Source organism: Arachis hypogaea, chromosome 10, assembly GCF_003086295.3.
Source record: "Arachis hypogaea cultivar Tifrunner chromosome 10, arahy.Tifrunner.gnm2.J5K5, whole genome shotgun sequence".
NCBI lineage: Eukaryota > Viridiplantae > Streptophyta > Magnoliopsida > Fabales > Fabaceae > Arachis > Arachis hypogaea.
Genome location: NC_092045.1, coordinates 114292633 through 114309323, shown reverse-complemented (window position 1 = coordinate 114309323; position 16691 = coordinate 114292633). Strand labels below are relative to the sequence as shown.

General features: G+C 26.0%; 1 protein-coding gene across 1 annotated transcript; it reads right to left on the bottom strand.

The window, feature by feature from the left end:
• Nucleotides 1–866: 866 nt before the first annotated feature.
• On the bottom strand, nt 867–6972 carry LOC112716851 (uncharacterized). Its single transcript, XM_072205540.1, has 10 exons — nt 6777–6972; nt 6306–6542; nt 5984–6189; nt 3990–4080; nt 3762–3907; nt 3161–3404; nt 2984–3088; nt 2138–2320; nt 1847–2051; nt 867–1547 (listed from the first exon to the last, which is right to left on the bottom strand). Exons 2-10 carry the CDS (start codon nt 6519–6521, stop codon nt 1060–1062), a joined length of 1884 nt encoding a protein of 627 aa, XP_072061641.1. The 5' UTR covers nt 6522–6542; nt 6777–6972; the 3' UTR covers nt 867–1059.
• Between the last annotated feature and the right edge of the window lie 9719 nt (nt 6973–16691).

The window sequence follows — 16691 nt, the reverse complement described above, 5'->3', positions numbered from 1 at the left end:
TTAAACAAGTGTTAGATTCGAATCTTGTCATGTGCATGCAACAATCCATAAGACAGCGGCATATTAAATCCTTAAATGGAGTTCAATGTCGCGAAGAATTAGTCATTGACTTGTCGAGTTGAGGGATATAAGTGAAAAACTAAAAAAATAAAAGAGTCAATGGCTCCTTGGCATGAAACATGGAGAATGCGTTGAGGAGAAGATCAGGGAAACGTGCTTCCCAGCTCAAGGTAGTTTTCCTGCTCATCTGTTACTCCATATATATATATTTCATATTTCTATTCATTCCTTATTCAAAGGATTAACCATGTGGGTATCTAGAGTAGTAGTGATAAAGTCAAACGCAAGTTTAGCATTGTGATCTTGTTTGTGAAATGGTGGCCTGGGGAAGGTAGCGCCTGAAAAGTGAAAATGCAGATTTGATTATGATGACTTCAGGAACATGCTTTAGTGTGTGTTTGGATATTATTAAGCCGTAAGAAAAAATAATTTTCAATACTTTTTTTTTAATTTTAGTATATTTGGAAAAAAAAATTTAAGTAAACATAAAGTATTAAAAAATTCAAACTCTTTTTTAAAAGATATAATTAATATCTTTTTCAAAAAGATTATTTTTATTTTAGAAAAAATATTTTAACATAACAAATAATTAAAAAATATTTTTATATTGTTGTATCCAAATATAATTAATAAATAAAAATTAAAAGTTTACCCAAATGCTAAGTGGATGCTAATAAATGGGTTGAAGTTCACTTGGAAGTTTGATAAAAGGTGTATATATTCACGTATAAATTACAATAGTCCATAAAATCCAGACGATATTCTTTGCAATAAAAATAGTAAGATAAAAAAAAAGTAAAAGAGGATATTCTAATATTAGGTTATTTTATTATATCTTATTCAAGAAAATTTACACAACATTGGAAAATAAATGTCTTTTCATATGAAAAAAGACAATAAAATAGCTTATTTAAATTTTGAAACTGGTTTATTAGAACAAATATTTAATTACCAAACACAACCTAAACAACGTTAAAAGGTGCTTTAAAGTTGAGTTCCCTATACAACTTTGTTGGGTTTGGTTGTAAGGCCAAATCCAAATGGGTAAAGTGGATCATAATGTGAATCACCAACATTCATAGGTAACTGATCAACTGTCTTAAACCATGTTCTTGAAAGCTTGCCAGTGAAACCATAATCACCAAACAGAACATCAGCAACACCTTGACCCTCAGTTCCTGGAAGCCAAGCAGCAACAAGTGCTTCAATGGTGTCAAGATATGGCTGTATAACCACAGGGCGACCAGAGATTACTACAACAACACATTTCACTCCTCCACACACATTTGTTATGGTTTTTGGACCAGGATCTGGTATTGTCAAGTTCAAGCTGTCTCCAAATGTCTCTGCATATGGATGCTCTCCAACTACCACAATTGCATATGAAAAATCATTGGACTTCACATACTCCAAATCAGGGTTCTCCTTGTAAACCACCTTAGTGTCTTTATCAACAGTGTTTTTTATAGCACTTAGAATAGTTGTACCTATAAATAAGAGAAATGTTAATATTGCATTTTCGAATAGAGATGACAACACAATGGCAACACAAACCCTTAATTGCCCCGCTCTATCTAATCAGAGCGGGGCAAAATCAGGGTTTGAATACCCCTAGAAATAAAGTTAGAGTACGAATTGCATTATTTATAGATAGAGAGAATCTATATAAAATAAAATAGGACGAGGCAAGTCTAATGCTAAAATTCGCTCCTACCTATCCCATTTTTATCTATATTTTAAGAGTCAGTTGTAGACGAATAAATAAGAGGTAAAAAGTAAGTTATACCAGAGGTAATATTGTTGCCACTTAGTCCTTGCCATTCAATGGTCCAACCACCACACTGATAACCAAGATTATCAGCATGACTTCCAGCAACAAGTATTTTTGAAGCCTTCTTAGGAAGTGGAAGCAATGGTGTATCTGCATCTTCACCATTCTTTAATAGGACTAATGATTTTCTCACAGCTTCCCTAGCCAATTCTCTATGCTCCTATCAAATTATGGCGCCAATCTAGTTAACCATTAACCATAAACCATCAATCGAAATAATGGCAAGTAAAGAAATGATTAACTAACCTGACTTCCAAGCTGGTCAACTAGGGTGTTATCAGCTAATGGACTTTCAAAAAGACCCATCACAAACTTAACCCTTAGGATTCTCTTTACCGCGTCATCAATTCGACTCATGGCTATGAATTTGTTCTTCACTAAAGATGTTAGGCCATCTATGAATTCAGTGTAGTTATAGGGAACCATTATCTGCATCATTAACACAGCTAGTAAGACAAGATATCGTGTTATGTGAAATTATGAAGCACTATATTTATTGACTTTAGCATCAAAATGTTTTTTGCAGGTCAAAGCTTTCGTAATATAATTCATTCACAAAAGAAGAAACAAATTGCACTTATTCAAGACTAATTATAACTCAAAAAGCTTATCTAGGGCTGTCAAATGGGACCGTCTGGATCATTTAAGTCCGGCCCATTTAAGCATGCTTCATTTGCGGACCATAATTTTTTAGTCCAGATTTTTTTTTTTTGAAAATATTTTGACAAAAAAATAACTTTTAAGTCAAAAATCTTAAATAAATAATATTTTTTTTAGTTGACGGATCAAATTTTTGGGTTGAATCAGGAGAAATATTGCCTCAAAGTGTTACTTTTTTTTGAAAAAAATAAATGGACTGCCTGTTTAGTTCGCGGACTAACACATTTAACTTGTTATTTTTCTCGGATTAATCAGGCTCAGCCCGTTTAATCCAAAATTTAAACAAACTTAGATAAAACTCGTCTGTTTAAAGTTTAAACGGATAGACGGACCGACCCGATAGATTTAGTCGATTTTGAGGCCCAGGCTCTGGTAATCAGTGCAAGAACATTTATAATTTTAAAAAGACTTTGAATTGAGAATGTTGGGTACCATGTCAATTCCAGCATTGATTCCCGTAACAATGGAATATGTATAGTTAGCATGAGGAGGGGAAGTAATCCTATCAATTCCTTGCCAATCTGATATCACAAAACCCTGCAACAAAGCAGAGAATAATTTACAGGTCTCCATTAGTAATTATGAGAGTAACAGAGTAATTATTATTACCCTGAAGCGAAGAGTGTTCTTGAGAAAGCCAGTAATTAAGTCACGGTTAGCATGCATCTTGATTCCATTCCAGCTAGAGTAAGAGATCATAACAGTTGAAACACCATTAATGATTGAGTTATAGTAGCCTGGCATGTGAATGCTAAGCAACCCATGTCTGTTTATCACCGTGTTGTTCTCGTTGATTCCTTCAGTGGTTCCTCCATCACCAACATAGTGCTTAGCACAAGCCGCAACTTTCTTTCTGTGCATAGAAAAAAAAAATAGTTTAGTAACAAAATTAGAATATTAAACTCAGGTGCAGGGAAGTTGATAGCTGATAGGAGAGTTGTTAAATGATTTCACTGATTTGACTAAATTTTCATCTAATAGCTCTCAGCTATCAACTTCACGTGAAGTCGACTGCATCTGAGTTTCCACCGAATTACAACGTAAATTGACCAAAATATTTTAAAACAAAAAAAAAATAAAAGCCAAATATGATTACTCATACAAAAATAAACAGTATAATAAAATGTATCATATCATTTAATAATTTTTGACAGACAGTTTTAATTGAGTATTAAGAAAAAAATATTGTATGATTGGTATGAATTCTTACTTTCCAGCAACAAAAGGAACTCCCTTGCGTGAATTTGTAGGGATTTGACCTTGCAATCCAGGAATAATCTGAGTCATAGCTTGAACAACACTATGATCTTCACTATAACTTTCATAGCAGCGACCCCACCTTGGATCCCTACAAACCTTTATTTACAAACACAAATGGCATAATAAGAGAATTGCATTGAGATAACAACAAATTTTGTATATTGTGAATTATGATTACCGCAATGCAAGGTGCAAAAACATATGGAATCCCTGTAGCTCTAACTTCAAGTGCAGTTGCTTCTCCAATCTTCTTCACCAACGCTGGATCCCTGCTTAAGAGTTCAGTTAGAAAGTCTAATTTTAATTTTAATATTAGGTTACACAATCAATTAATAAAATAAACAAGAAGTATAATAGAAAAACAATGAAACAACAATTCCCAACAGGCCAACACAAAATTTTTATGTACTAGAGTTGCAACAAAATTAAATTTTATTTTTTAATTAGGCTTAGTTTGATAAAATTTTTATTTTTTAAAATAATTTATAAAAATTTAATTTTTAAAATATAATTTTTTAAAAATTATAACATTTATGTCTAATAAATCAAATTAAAAATAGTTTTCTATAAATACAAGTAACATCAATTGTATTTTTTTTTGTGACTAACATTAATGGTATTTAGTAAAATAATTTTTAAAATTTAAAAATATTATAATAAATATAAATATAAGCATTAAATTTAAAAATTAGTTAACATATAAAATTATATTAGAATTTTAAATTTTAAAAATTGTCAGTACAAGCACATAGTTTTTTTATTTACCAAATACAAAATAAAGAACTTCAGCTTTTAAAAAGCATAAATATTTTCTCAAAAAATTTTATCAAACCAAACCTAAATATTTTTTTTAGTTGCCTATGGTATCTTCCAACCCCAGCAGATCAAGAACTAATCTGTCATAAATTGGAGTTCCATTTAAGTGTTTGCTGCTGGCCAATAAATTACTACATCTAAAAAATGAAATTCAAACCCGCAACACTTGGTTAAGCGGACGAGTTGACCAATCCAAATTGATTACCAAACCTAAATATAAAACTAATTCTTTGTACAACTTATACAATTTTCTTCAATAATAATAAAATGAATGTATTAAAGAAAAGTAATGTACGAATGTCATTTTCCTTATATTATTATTGCGAATTTCTGGAATGCGCACGTATTCATATCCACGGAATTATCATTTCTAGAAAGCGCATTCCACCACTTTGGTCAACAAGTTGAAATTATTAATTCGTTTATATAATTAATTATCATTTATTTGAGTTGGGTACCATCCCCAGCATATAAATATATACGAATAACCCAAACAGGCAAACAGTCCTTTTCCAAAGGCATTTGGCCTCCACTAAATGATAACACTTATGACAAATGACAATATACAGTTCAACTTTACCCAATAAATAAATCAACTAATTTAATAGACTAAAAAATAAAATAAAAAATAATAAACCATTGACACATTAAATCAATTAATCAAGCATAATTAAAAGTGAAAATTCAGGTGTAATAAATTTTACATAAAATTAATAATTAAAAATTATTAAATAAAAATATAGTTAAATTAATTAAATTATTTAATTATTTTTAATGATTAATTTTACGTAAAATCACTATAATTAAAATATATTATATTTTAATATATATTTTATTCAAATAATTAATTCTAATTAATTTTTTTATATAAATAACGAGTTCAAGGTTTGTAAAACTAAAATTGTCAAAGTGACTATTTCTCTAAAAATATTTTTATACGAAGGTCATATTTTGAATCATTAAATAATTCAATTAACATATTAAGTTATATAATAAAAATATTAAAAATTATTAAAAATTATTATTTTTAATTATTAATTAATTATTAATGTTTAAAAATATAGAATAAAATATGTTATTGAATTTTTAGATTAAAAAAATTACACTAAAATATTTGAATTCATAATTAAATGGTAACTAAAAATAATAAATTCTAATAATTTCTTGATATTTTTGTTATCTAATAGTTCACAATAGAAAAAGTCTAGTAGACAGTACTTTTATTAAAATCTAACCAGCACTTAAATAGTAAAAGAAAATTAAGTAATCTCATACCATTAAATAAAATTTCCCACCATTAAAAATACCAGAAATGAAATATCAAATATACAAAGATGCTAGCTTGAAGTGATTAACCTGGTGGCTCCCAGGCCAACGTTATGAGGAAAAATGGTTGCTTTATAGACATTGTTATGGCCATGAACAGCATCAATTCCATAAATCATAGGAATTCCCAGCCTAGTTGATAAAGCACCTTTTTGAAAATCATTCACCATGTTAATCCAATCCTCTGCACTAGCCTCCTTCTTTGGAACACTTCCTCCCCCACTTAGCACACTCCCTATAAAAAAAAAAAAAAAAAAAAAGATTTAAACGCTGACAAATCTAATAAATTTATTTGTCTATTGTCATACAATTTACGACGACAGCATTTGAAGTCTAGAGCTCTTACCGTCCCGATAAAATACTTGTTAATGACATCAGCTGAAGCAACAGTGCGATCAATCTGAGTCATTTGGCCAATTTTCTCTTGGAGTGTCATTCTGCTCATAAGATCCTTGATTCGAACATTCAATGGCTGCTTTGGATCTTTATATTTCAAGTACTCTGCCTCTGCTGCCATGCCTAACACTATCAAAATAATCCCCACCAAAAACATGGGAATCTTGCCCATTTCTTCTCCTCCTTACCGCACCTTCATCAAACAAAAAAGCTTTAATAATAAGATGATGATGATGATAACATCAAGGTGAAAACTCAAGTGCAGTCGATTTCACGTGAAGTTAATAGTTAAGAGTCGTTAAATAAAAATTTAATCAGATCAGTCAAATCATCTAATAATTCTCAACTATCAACACGACTGCACCTAAATTTTCACCTATCAAATATACAAAGCATTTTTTCATAAATAAATAAATTAGATGCTCACCACTTTACAAAGTGAGAGAGAGAGAGAAGTTAGGAAGCAGAGGAAGAATGGGTGTATGTATTTATTTATATATGGATCATCAGCATTCAACAGTGAAACACTCTAAAACAGTTGTCACATAACAGCTATTTTTTCGTTCTGTCAAAAACGTTCAGATTCTTATCCTTTTCTTAATTTTTTTATCCTTTTATGTTTCACACGATTATTCTTTCCTTTTTGCTTTTCAAAAGCAGGGGATTATCTCTTTTTTTTTTTATTAAAAATTTAATTTCAGAATTTAATTTTAATATATTATGAATATAAAATAATTTTATATGTATATTTAATTATCCGATGTTATATGACTTATATCACTAAAAATAACAATTTTTTTGATAATTACACAAATGATCATTTAAAAAAAACGAATATAAACTAACTTGAGTTGATCGAGTATATTTAATTTTTTTTGTCTTATATATTCAATAATTTATTGGTCAATAACAAACTTTTAACTTGAACTAAAATTTACGACGGATTAATTTTTAATCTGTTAGACTAAAAAATACCATAAATAAAAAAAATAAATATAAATATTTTGTCCTGTTAGTGCGTTAAAATTAGTCTTTTATTTTTATTAGACTACCATTAAATGTTTCTTTTTATTTTAGCTAAAAATATAAATTAATAAACCATATATTTTATCTCAATATGTGGTTGATCAGAATCAATGCATTACTAATAATTTTGTAAATAATATATGGACAAAACTAATTATTAGCTACATACCGACAAATATACTTGTGGTTTTCTAGAAAAATAAATAAATAAATAAATAAGGGTTATTGATTATATATTAGCTAAAAATATTTCTTTTTCCTATATGCAACTCGACCTATCATTATCTACTCCCGTCATTTAGATTCCCCTCCAATTTCTAACTAATGTCAATTTTATTACAAGTAAAACATTATTTTTATTTTTCAATTTCCTACCTGTAAAAGATATTTTGTCCTAATCATATCAAACAAAGATTAATAAATTAGGGAACCAGATAATATATTATAATTGAATATATTCATTTGGTAATAATGGATAAGTGTTAAAACTGCAAAAGCCTGGAAAATGGATAAAATACATAAAACGGCAAATTTTAGTATGTATTTATGTGTACTGACTACTGAATAAGAAAAGATCACATATATAATAAGGCAATAACTCATATAATGTAACAAAAATTTTCAAAACAACGAATAATTTTTTATGCGATTGAATTATAGGTCAAATGGCATAGGTTTTTAATATTCAATTAAAAGGTTGTGGATTCGAATTTTCTATCTTTACTAAAAAAAGACTTGATTAGCTAACTCCTTTAGTCCTCCTAATAAATCCCAACAATTAGAGATGTTCGTGATGCGGTTTTGATCGGTTTTGAGTCAAAAATTTATCCGATTCGAACACTATGTTTACTTGCGATGCGGTTTGGATTGGATGATTTTAAAAAAAAAATCTGATCCGATCCAATCCAATTTCGAATGATTTGGATTTGATTGGATTTGCGGTTTTGTAAATTAAAAAAATTAAATATATATAATAAATCTCAACATCAAATTTCAAATAACCAAATCTTAAAAAACCAACGATAACATAATAATAGAAATAAAATTATAGGTTAGTTAAAATAAATAAATAAATCACATTTTGAATATAAAACATCTATTAAATAATAATAATACATAAAAAATATAAAAATGTATAACAAATTGAATATGTTATAAGTATAATTATAAACATAATAATAAAATAATAATATTATAACACATTATGCGGTTTGGATTGGATTGGATCCGTTGTAAAAAGTAGATCCGAAATCTGATCCGATCCAGCGGTTTGCAAAAAATAAGATCCAATCAAATCCGAATTAGTACGGTTTTAATCGGTTTTCGGTTTGAATTGAATTGGATGAACTGTTTAATTTGGATCGGTTTGAATTTGAACACCTCTACCAACAATTGCGGGGTTTTATACATTAATTAAAAATATACAAAAAAATATTATTTCTATACTAAAATCAGCCACTAAAATTAGTTATTAATATATTTGTATATAGACATATATATATATATAATTTAATATATTTTTATATTTTTATATATATTTTATATTAATAACTAATTTTAGTGTATATATAACATAATTATAAAAAATAATATTTTTATTTTCTATAAAATGTCTAAATGACACTCATTTTCTTTTGAATAAAATATTTTTTAACAAACATTATAATTATATATAATAGTAAAAATATAAAATATTTATTTAGTATTATCATAATACATTTTATTTATTTTTAATAATTTAACACATATTTAATTTATTTTTTATATATTTCATAATTAATGATAAAATACTAAAAATAAAAAAATTAATACATTAATTATAAATATACATTTTATATTATTGTTTCATTTTTTTAAACAACCAAATAATTACCACTAATTAGTGTATATATAATGATTATTGAAGAGTATTTAATAAAATGAACTGAAGTGTAATGATTTAACTCTTACAAAAAAGAAGAATATACATTTTTGAAATAGAGAAAGAAAAGCGTTATTTATAGATCTAACAAACAAGAAAAATGTTATTTTTCTTATTATTTTAATTCACAAAAGTCAAGAGTATTATATGATATTTTTATATTCATAAATCACTAATGGTGAGTTTTATCTCTCTCAAATTGTAAATAGTAATTTTTTCCAAGCTCGTATTTACGAAAATCTCCTCACTAAATCATTTCGTGTAATTTCACCGTTTTAGGGGGCTATATTCGAAATTTTTAGCCTGCTTTTTACAACTAGTTTTTGGTCATTTTTTATTAATCGATCATTTTAAGTTTGGTTGATTTGACACATTAACCTCTTATTCCTTGTTGAATGTTATTTTATAATTTGTGAAGATGCAAGAGTTTATTTATGATGAATTATACACAAAATTGAAAAGAATTTTTATTAGGTCCATAGTAATATTTTATTTGCTCATTATGTAGAAAATGAAAGGTGCTTTGAATACAAAAACATATTTTGGCTTCCAATTAAAACTGTTGAACGGAAAACGAAACTATTCCAAATAAGGTTCGTGGATATACGTACGTGTATTTTTTATTTGGAAAAAAATATCATATTTTCATTCATTTTTATTAATTTTTATTTTAAATTTAATTATTTATGCATTTTTAATGTTATTTATGCACAATAATATAAGTGGAGGTATAACTCTTTTTAGTACTAAGATATAACTCCCTCTTCTGTTTATATGGAGTTTTATGTCTTAAGAGTACAGATGTCGAATTATACTTCAATCGTTAAGAATATTGGAAGAGATTGGGACTTGTAAAAAAATTCGAAGGCTCAAATAAAAAAAAATATAAGAAGAGGTATAAGTTATTAAAAGTGAATAATATACTTTTTATGTTTTTAGAGTTTTGTATTTATAGAGATATTATGTTATAGCTTATTATCTCGTGGTCCTAGTATTTTGTAATCACTTCTCTATGTGTGTTCAGATGGTTCCGTTATAACCAAAATTCTCTCTAACTGAATAGACATATTTTATTTATTTTATTCAATTTTTAATTTATAGGTAAATTTTAGGCCAAACTATAGATAATATATCAGCAGATAAATTTGGATCGAGCTATAGCTAACAGATCAATAAAAAAATTTGGGTTGAGGTATAAGTTTCATTGGACGAATTATAGGTAATGAATCAAAATTTATTTTCCGAGTAATAGGTAATCATTACCGAGTAATACGGAATGGACCAAATTGTAACGGCCAAGTTATAAATGTAACGACCGAGTTATGTGTTTATAATTTATGAGTCATGAAAATTCTAACGTTCTTTTGACTTAATCTCTAAATTATAGTTTATAGTTATCGAGTTATAGTGATCAAATCATAACTCTTAAACTTAACTTATTTATTTTTAAGTTGAGTTTTTATAAAAATTGAGTTATAACTTGACAAGATATAAGAAATGTGATTGTGTTATAATTTAGAGATACGAGCAGTGGCAGAATTTGAAATAAAATTTTGGGGGCCACATAAAAGATAATTGTCAAAATATTTTTGATATGGACCCATTTAAGATAAGCTCGTCTAATCTCATCTTTCTGATTTTGTTGATATTGCTAAATTTAAAGCCATTTTTCAGAGTCTCATTCCAAAAAATTAAAGTCAAACTCATCAGATGTAACTTTTTGAACTTTTGAAAGTTGTATCTCACTTTTTTCGCCATTCATTAAAGTAGAAAAACTATCTACATGTGTTAATATTATAAAAATTATATGTTCTCCTTCTTAAATATTAGCCTTCCTCTTAAAAAATTATCAATTCTTTGATTTTTCATTGTTATTTTATATAAAAATTTAAATATATATCCTGTAAAATATGTAAAGAAAAAGTTAGAAGGACAAATATTAAAATTTATAATATTTATTTAAATTTTTTATCAATTTATACAAATACAATAATATTAATACTTATTGAATATTCTATTATTTTTTATCATATAAAAAATTAAATTAAATAAATAGTAAAATATAAAATAATATTAAATTAAATAAAAAATATCTAATTTTTTAGATTTAAACTTAAAGGTAGAGAGAGTGTTGCTTATTAAATTTATTGGGTATTTTAAGTCATAATAAAGTATTTAAACCAATTAAATTATTTTTTATCTCTTAAAAAGGTACTACTAATTTTTTTTATAAAAAAATTGGGGAGACCATAGCCCCCTTATCTGAACTAAGCTCCGCCATTAGATACGAGAATTAACTCCCAAAATTAACTTGATAATTTAAAAAATAAAATTAGACAAATTTATCATTAAAAAAGTATTGTTTATATTAGTATATTTTTAAACAAACTTATAGTTGATTATTTGTTAGTATGTTTTGACCGATTTTAATTTATAATTATCAGTTTATTTAAAGTGATTTCTACTTATAGTTATCGTTTTATTAGATTAATTTCGACTTATAATTGTTGATTTATTTAAATTGATTTCGACTTATCCCGAGACAATAATTATTTAAGAGAGCAAAATATTTATTAATTATCTTTATCCAATTTCATATTTGTTATACTATAATATTAAATAAAAAATTAATAGGTACGATAATCCTCTTAATTCACTGGTAATAAATATTAAAATGAGTGGTGCCCATGCCACCTACACTACCACATGTGTTGCTAGCAACTTCAAATATTTTGTTTTAAAATACGAGAAATAATGTTATATCTAACTAAATAAATATAATGTTGTTTAACAATTGGTGAGAGAAATTATGTATATATGTAGGTGGAATGTTCCCCTTAAAGTGATAAAACCTATAATTAAATAAGGGCTCTTACATGAGTTATTGAAATTTGTAATAAACAACTTAAAAGAGAAAGAACCAAAAAATAGGAGGCAGGGAAAGCTAAGTTCAACTGCAACACGAATATATATATATATGAGTAGATATATAGCACAGTCATTACTACCTTACCTAGCTAGTCGGAAGCTGCTTCAAGGAATCATTGATGGTTATATTTTTCTCGAGTTAATAGTTAAAATTGTCTCTGAAAATATTTTGATCTTCATTTCAATTTTTAAAAGATAAAATTAATCGAAATCGTCCAAAAAAAATACATAATTTAGTCATGTTAATCCTTCCTTCAGTTAGATGATGATGTGGTGGGTTAATGCCATATGTTACAAGATGATTGGTTGACGTGTCAGATCAGTGATGTATCACTTGACATGTAAAAAAATTATTTATAATCAAAATAGTAATTAAAAATTTAGACATAATCATCTTTAAAATTTTAATAATTAATCAAATTATTCTTTATATAATTTTTTTATTTTTTCTTGATAATATTAAATTTAAAATATTTTTTGATACTACTAATTTCAATAAAAATATAATTAACAAACAAAAAAATAATAATTATATTTTTTTTAAATTTTTTTCAATAAAATTATCTCTCTTTTAATTCTTCTTAAAATATCTCTTATTTTTTTTCTATTCTAAAGCCTTTTTTCACAAATAGCATGGTTGATTATTGTATTAGTGCATGCACACATGTTTGAGAATATTCTACATAAATATTGTAATATATTTTGGCAAAAAACTATTAGCTACATCGGCATCTAGCATGAATTCCTATCATCACATATTGAGTTTGGGAGGAAATAATAGATCTATGAAATTTATTAGGTTAATAAGGACAAGAATGATGCATAAATATAATAAAATAGCGATAATTTTATCTAATTATTTTGTAAGATTTGAACTCAACTATCTTAACGTGGAGTCAAACTTAACAAGTAACGCGGCAAATTATTATACATACAATTGTACACTACTCCTAAAACAATTACAAAATTTTGTGCAGAAATATGCTCCAACCTCTTGATGATAGAGATCTCACTTAACTTTTATGTATTCAATTTTTTAAATCAAATAATAATAAATTATTTTATAAAAAATAATGAAGTTACATGTGATTAATTATAGATTTACTCAGCTTATTGCATTATTCATCTACTTAAGTAAATTTAAAAGAATAAATATCATTTTATGAATAAAATTATTTATTAAATAATTACAAATTTTAAATAGAACTCAACATTTGCAGCGAATTATGACTCTATTTATTATGGAAGTAAACAATGTCTATGAATTTTTAAGATGCTATATATGCTTGAATAAAGATGGCACTTTCATCTTGATCTCCAATTATTTAACTAATTTGATAGAGAGATGTTTTTAAATAATATTTTATTTTTATACTAGTAGAATTAAAAAAAAAATCTCAAATTTAGTATAAAAATAATTTTATAAATTAAATATTTAAAAAAATAAATTTTATTAGCTATAACATTATTTAAATTGATCTACAGCCTCCATGTGACCATGTTAATCGTTTTAATTTTAAACAATCTAAAATATTTTTAAAATGACGGTGAATCTAAAATATGTTACTGAATTACCTTTTTAGTTCTAATAATGTATAATTTTAAGACACTACTACAGTAATAATAGAAATTTAGATCTAGTTATAAAATTAATAATTAAAAATTAAAAATTATTAAATAATTTAATAAATTTAATTAAATTATTATTTAATAATTTTATATATCAACTTCACGTTAAGTTACATAAATTTCTAACAAGCCGAAAAATGTGCAAATGACTGTGGTGCCGACAAATCTGAATTCTTAGCGAAACTGAGTCAATGATATGGTTTCATGACTTATGAAATATGAGGTATACCACATGCACGCATGTCCTCCATTAATTGGATATTTAGTTAAGTGCACAAGTGGGGATGCTGCAAAACCCCACCTCATCTTATCTTCTTAATAGATTATGGGATTCGAATTTTTTTAATATTCTATATTAGCTATCTATATTTTGATTTACATAAAGTAATTTTATTATTGGTTTAAATAATAAAAAATTAAATTATAATTATTTATCGATGAGCTCTTAATGAAAATAAACTAATACTATTCTATTTTATGGTAGTAATGATCATCGCCAGTGTCACATATTGTTATACAGTCTCTTCTCTTATTATTTCTATTATTTTATTTAATATTAATTAAAATATTTTAATTCAATTAATATTAATTATTCGAATAGATAGGTCAATCAAATTACGGGAGATTTCATAAAACACTTTTTTAAGAGTTAAACTTTTATTTATCCATATTTTGAGAAAGAATATTTTTTTTTTCATTCTCATTCACATAAGAATAAATACTATAATTTACATTTCGAATAGGCATGAATATTGTATTTATAGAATAACTTATGTCTTAAAAGTTTTTTAGTCTTTTTATACAATATTCGCGATTCCTCTCGATTTGTGCCACTTATATAAAGACGCTTAAAACATTTTTTAAGATATTTTAAATAATTAAAATTTAATACATATAATTCATTAAACTATGTTATTTTTATTAAAATTATATCAAATAAATTAATTTGGCAAAAAATCGATAAATTACACTTTGAATTGATCTAAATTAATATTTTTTTATAAAAAATAATTAAAATATTCTTATTATATATATTAAGAACCCTAAATTTTAACTCCTTTTTTTTCTGTCGTTATAGGATTATAATTTAAGATTTTTAAAATAAAAAATATATATAATAAGAATATTTTAGTCATTTTTTATAATAAGGTTATTGTAGTCATTTTTTTAAAAAAATATTAATTTAAATTGATTTAAAGTTTGATTTACCAATTTTTTGATCAAATTAATTTGTCTCATTTAATTTTGACTAAAATAATATAATTTAATTAATTATATGTATAAAATTTTAATTAATAAAAAATATAATTAAAAAAATATTTTAAATATCTTTATCAGAGTGACCTCTATTTATTTATAATTGTGGAAGCCATTGTTGTCAACAGGAAAGATTAATTTGACCATCAAATAAAAATTGAGAAATTAATTTAATTGCTATCTGTTAAAATAAATATAAAATCATAATATGAAATATGCTCATCAATGATTTGACATTTTGACTAAGGGCTAAGAGTGCAAATGTGCAATACACGTTATTCTGTTTATAGTGTGTGAACACTAGTTAATATGCTTATCAAATTTATAATTTACTAGTGTATTAATAGGTCTTAGCGTGCTTATTAATATACTTTTTTTATAAATTAAATATATATAATAATAAATATGAATTTAATTAAGATGGTAAATATTTAACATTCCAAATAAAAAAGATTTCGATTCAAATATTCAAAATAGTAAAATTATTGATATTTCAAAACTTAAAAATTTTTTGTTCCAAAATGTTGGAAATAGCTTTTTTTTTCCTTTCTTTTTTTTTCTAGTGGACATTGGTTTTGGAGTTCTTGGGTTTGCCGAGATGTGAAGCTAAATAAGTGCATCATATTTTTTTGCTTTTGGTAAAATGTTGGAAATGGTGTTTTTTTTGTTCTTTTTTATATTTTTGTCTACATTTTTTTTCCTTCTTGACATTGGTTTTAGAGTTCTTGGGTTTGCCTAGATGTGAACCTGTATAAGTGGATCAATTTTTTTTGTTGTCCATAATATTTTTTAACCCGATAGATCAATGATTAACTTCTCGTAAATCGGAGTTTCATTTAAAGATTTATTGCTATCTAATGGGTTATAACATGTACAAGGCGAGATTCGAATTTCCGGTACTTACTTTAGCAAACGAGTAAACTGACTACTCGACCAATCTAAGTTGGTTAATAAATGAACCAATTTATCACAATAAGGATACACTACACCTTGGACCCAAAATTAGAGTGACCAAAAACTATAAATGATGGACCAAATTTGGAATCCAAAATATAGTGATTAACTTTAACTCCGAATATAGTGTTGTATCCCGGCCCTTAGTTTGTCATTTTGGGCCTTTGGCCTATCATAATGTATTATAAAACATTAGGCTAATCAATTTAGTGATTGCTTGCCAAATGGCAACTTAATTTTTCTTGTCCTTCCTTTATTTTTCATTTCATTAAAAAATCCAGAATACAATTCAACCAAAATCTCTTTTTATCATTTTTTGTCATGAAACCACTCTAACATTTCCCCTCAAGCAAGAGCCTCTCTTTTGGGTTTGCTTGATTTTCTATTCTTTTTCATTTTTTGGAGTTCTCCAAAGATCGAACTCTTGACCTTTCGGATATAGAGCTCTGATACCATATCATGAAACCACTCATTCCAAAAGTTTAAGCTGATAGGAGAAGGTAACATTAATGGTTATATCTCAAACATTTTTTACTCCTACGGAGTTGATTAATGGAGGACAACATGATTAAAAGGGTTGCGAGCACTAAGCAACTTAATGAGAGAGTTCAATAGAATAATCATGAA